A 4,340-nucleotide genomic window follows, 5' to 3' on the forward strand; every position below is an offset into this window, starting at 1 on the left:
TCAAACACAGAACAACATAGAGTTCACTTCTCACAAATAACAGTAGCGAGTTCACTTCTTAAAAATCAAACAAAAATATGCTACTCGTTATCGCTGAAATCATCATTATCATTGACAAGAGTTGTTGATTCTTCATTATCACTAGCATATTGCCATCCAGTTTCATCTTCATCGTCGCTTGTCCCATCCTCTTGGACTTCCTCTTGTCGTTGCACCCAAAATTCATCAACCACACTTACACTGACATTAACAGAACCGTCAGCATCCTGATGTTCAATCATCTCTGTATCTCCTTCATTAACTTGCACTTCAAAACCTACACATGTATCATCTTGGTATGACAGTCCTGAGGCACTAGGTATTTCATCAATGTCGTTTTCAGCCACACTCCACAAGTGCCTATGTGTAAATTTTTGAACAATCTTCCAGCTTCCAGCATTCTTGATGTCTTGCAAATAAAATACCTTAGTTGCTTGTGCTGCTAAAATAAAAGCATCATTTTTGTACCAGCGACTACTGTGGTTGATGCTTCTAAAATATCCATCACATTTCATATTAACTTTCTTGCTATGAGTGTCAAACCAATCACACTGGAATAGAACAACTGTCCGATGCTCCATCAAATCTGAGTTATACTGCAACTCAATTATTTCTTTTAAGCAGCCATAAAAATCAATGCATTCATTATTATGAGTGCCCTCAACCATGACTCCACTGTTTTGAGTTCTTCTATTTCTCTCACGGTCAACGGTGTGGTACCGGACACCATCAACAAGACATGCAGAAAAAATTCGAACTCGCAAATCCGGTTCACATGCCAATGCATATAGGTCGTCATCAATGCCTTCTCCCTCAACAAATCGCAATCTTGCAATCTAAAGACATAAAAGTACATGGTGAAAACAAGTCCAATTACTGATGTTGAGGATATGAACTTGAAACTCACATGCTTCTTAAACCATGAGGAAAATTGCTTCTCAATGGTTTTTTCAACATCAATAGTCCCTTCATTCTCTAACTCTTCCTTGTACATCCTGATATGGTATATATTAGAGACAAGAATAGCAATTCATATAAAAACAATGACAAGTGTATAAGGAAATGCGTACTTTATATATGGCTCCACTTCTGAACAATTGTTTAGAACATACCAAACCATCTTATTGTAATCATCTTCAAGGTATGTAATTCTTGGCGCTCCAAGAAGTTCAACTCCATGCTGAAAAACATAAAATCTACCTCTTCTCAAATCAACACGCTCTTTGTTCATACCCTCCCGATTGTGTCATGTGTCAACATCATCGAAGTACCTCGAGCAAGCTGTCAAGCACTCATTAGCAACATATGCTTCTGCAATGGATCCTTCAGGTCTAGCCATATTTCTTACAAAACGTTTCAACGTATACAACCTTCTTTCCACTGGATACACCCACCCATATTGTACTGGTCCTCTTAGGATTGCCTCGTCAGGTAAATGAACAGCCAAGTGCAGCATCACATCAAAGAAAGAAGGAGGAAATATTTTCTCAAGTTTGCACAAAATGATTGGGATTTCAACTTTCATTCTTTGTAAAACATCCAACTTCAATGTCTTAGCACATAACTGCTGAAAGAAAATACCTAATTCAGCAAGTGCTTCATATATGTCCTTATTCATGATTCCTCTAATAGCAACAGGTAAAATTCTTTGAAGAAGGATATGACAATCATGAGTTTTCAACGCTTAGAGGTTGCATCCATCAGTACTAAACATGTTGCTAAGTTAGAAACATAGCCATGAGGGAATTTCACACTTCTCAAAAAGTCACAAAAAGCAACCTTCTGTGTTTTATTCATTGTGTATGGTGCATGCGGAACACTGTATGAGTCCCCATTATGCTTTAAGTGTAAATGTTTCCTTATGCCCATGTCCTCCAAATCAAGCCTAGCATTAATGGTGTCCTTTGTCTTTCCAACAATGTCAAGAAATGTACCAATAAAATACTCACATATATTTTTTCAATGTGCATTACATCAAGATTGTGGCGCAACTTCAAACTTGACCAATATGGCAAATCCCATAGACATGATCTTCGCTTCCAACATTGACCTTCTATTTCCCTCTTTCTCTTTTTGCTTTTAGTATGTTTTCCTGGTCTTACATCTTTTACCCTCTCCAATTGTTGGAGAAACTCATTTATGCTAAATTCCTCTGGCTTCTCACTTTGTTCACTATGACCATCAAAAGTTTTATTTCTCCTCCAAAGATGATCTTTTGGAAGGAAACGTCGATGATAAACATAGCATATCTTGTTCCTTATTCTTTTGGAGCCAGGATTTTTGTCACAATGCACACAAGCGTAATAGCCTTTTGTGACCCGACCTGATAATGTGCTCAGAGCTGGATAGTCGTGAATGCACCATATAACTGCAGAATGTAGTTCAAAATTGTTTCCACTCAATGCATCCCAAGTAGTGACACCTTTCCAAAGCTCCAACAACTCTTCAATAAGTGGTTCCATAAAGACATCAAAATCCTTTCCTGGGCATTCTGGGCAAGGAATGAGTAGACCCATAATGAAGTTGGATTGTTCCATACATTCCCATGGAGGAAAGTTGTACGATATAAGAAATACTGGCCACATGCTATATGATGAGCTCATTTTTTCAAAAGGATTGAAACCATCACTAGCGAGCCCAAGCCTAATGTTCCTTGCATCTTCTTCAAACCAGCCGTATTTTCTATCAAAATCTTTCCATGCCTCTCCATCAGCTGGATGACTAAGCTCATTCTCCACATGTTTCCTCTTGAACTTATGCCATTGTGCCTGTTTTGCTATTTCTTTGGAAGCAAACATTCTCTTTAGCCTAGGGATCAACGGAAAATGGCACAGTACCTTCTGAGGAATCCGTCTATTTATATCTTTCCATCTTGATTCACCGCAAATTGGACATTGATCATGCTTTGCATAGTTCTTCCGAAACAAAACACAGTTATTTAGGCACACATGGATTGAAACATACCCAAGTCCCAGTGCACAGATAAGTTTATTTGCATCTCCAAAAGATGAAGGAAGGGATCAATTAGGAAATGCTGATGTCAACAACTTCAGTACTGCAGTGAAGCCAACATTGCTGATACGATAAAACGACTTAATATGAAGCAACTTCACCACAAACGAAAACCTTGTATAAGTTGCACTAGGATAAAGTTCTTGTTTCATCTCCTCTAGTATATCTCCAAACATAGATTTCCTTTTATCTTCATCTTCGGCTGTGTATATCTCCTCTACCATACCATTAATCCTATCACCAAGATCTTCATCTTGATTCATACCAACATCTTCATTGAAACTCACATGTTCATCCTGCTGGTCACCATTTTCATTAATTATGTCATCCATGGCTTCTCCATGATACATCCACCTAGTGTATGTACTAGCCATCCCATGAAGATATAAGTGGTCCTCCACCTGTCCTCTATGTCCACTAAGACGATTCAAACACTTGCGGCATGGACAAAATATTTCTTCATTCACATTAAATCGCTCTGTTACAAGCTGCATGAACTCACTAACTCCTTCCAGGTGTGGCTTGTTTAATAGTGTTGCATTGATCCATGATCTGTCCATCTATGGATGGCAAAAATTATTTTAGTGCCAAAAACAAATCAATGTTGCACTAAGGTAATAGAAGTGAAAAACTTTGTAAATTATAATTGTATTATTGTTATGCCACCACTTACCACTATCAAACAATATGCCTTTTCTATCTACCGAATCCAACCACCTTGAATACACTGACTACATTGAACAACAAACATCATTATCCTCATATATCCTTAACCACTCCACCATATTGTTAATTGTAGTACCTATTTCATATAAAATAGATCTACATTGTTAAAGTAATCCTCACCGGGGGCAGCAAACTGGTGATGTACGTCGATGCCGAGGATGAAATCTGGTAGCACTGATAGACTGCAGCACGGGCAAATCAGATCAATCATTGACGTTCCTGCGGGCTGCCTACTCCGGTGGCGGCTGCACAACAAGCCACCCCAGTCCCTTGTGGTAGCACCCACGGCTCCGGCGGCGGCTGCACAGCAGGCCACCCCAGTCCCTTGTGGTAGCGCCTAGGGCTCCGCCGGCGGCTGCACAACAGGCCCTCCAGCGGTGTGTGATGTGACAACGAGCACTAGACCTATGTACCTGCGTGGAGGAGGAATCTCAGCCAACAACGATGATGTAGATCTCACCAAGATAACGGCGTGGTGTCGAATGAACACCCAGAACAGACAGATTTTGTTAGGAGGATGTAACTAATACCCGTAATACACGTATAGTAATATGATGTCCATA

General features: G+C 39.6%; 1 protein-coding gene across 1 annotated transcript; it reads right to left on the reverse strand.

Annotated features, from left to right (window-relative positions):
- Positions 1 to 537: 537 nt before the first annotated feature.
- Positions 538 to 3,597, reverse strand: LOC103638391 (uncharacterized). The gene is made up of 3 exons (XM_023301295.2): positions 1,110 to 3,597; positions 947 to 1,034; positions 538 to 875 (listed from the first exon to the last, which is right to left on the reverse strand). The coding sequence occupies exon 1, from the start codon at positions 2,835 to 2,837 to the stop codon at positions 1,899 to 1,901; it is 939 nt and encodes a 312-aa protein (XP_023157063.2). The 5' UTR covers positions 2,838 to 3,597; the 3' UTR covers positions 538 to 875; positions 947 to 1,034; positions 1,110 to 1,898.
- Positions 3,598 to 4,340: the final 743 nt, after the last annotated feature.

The sequence above is a fragment of the Zea mays genome, chromosome 1, assembly GCF_902167145.1.
Source record: "Zea mays cultivar B73 chromosome 1, Zm-B73-REFERENCE-NAM-5.0, whole genome shotgun sequence".
Classification (NCBI taxonomy): Eukaryota; Viridiplantae; Streptophyta; class Magnoliopsida; order Poales; family Poaceae; genus Zea; species Zea mays.

Bases quoted from the DNA above. Each gene is read 5' to 3' on its own strand.
- LOC103638391 (XM_023301295.2), bottom strand. From the start codon at position 2,837: ATGTTTGCTTCCAAAGAAATAGCAAAACAGGCACAATGGCATAAGTTC.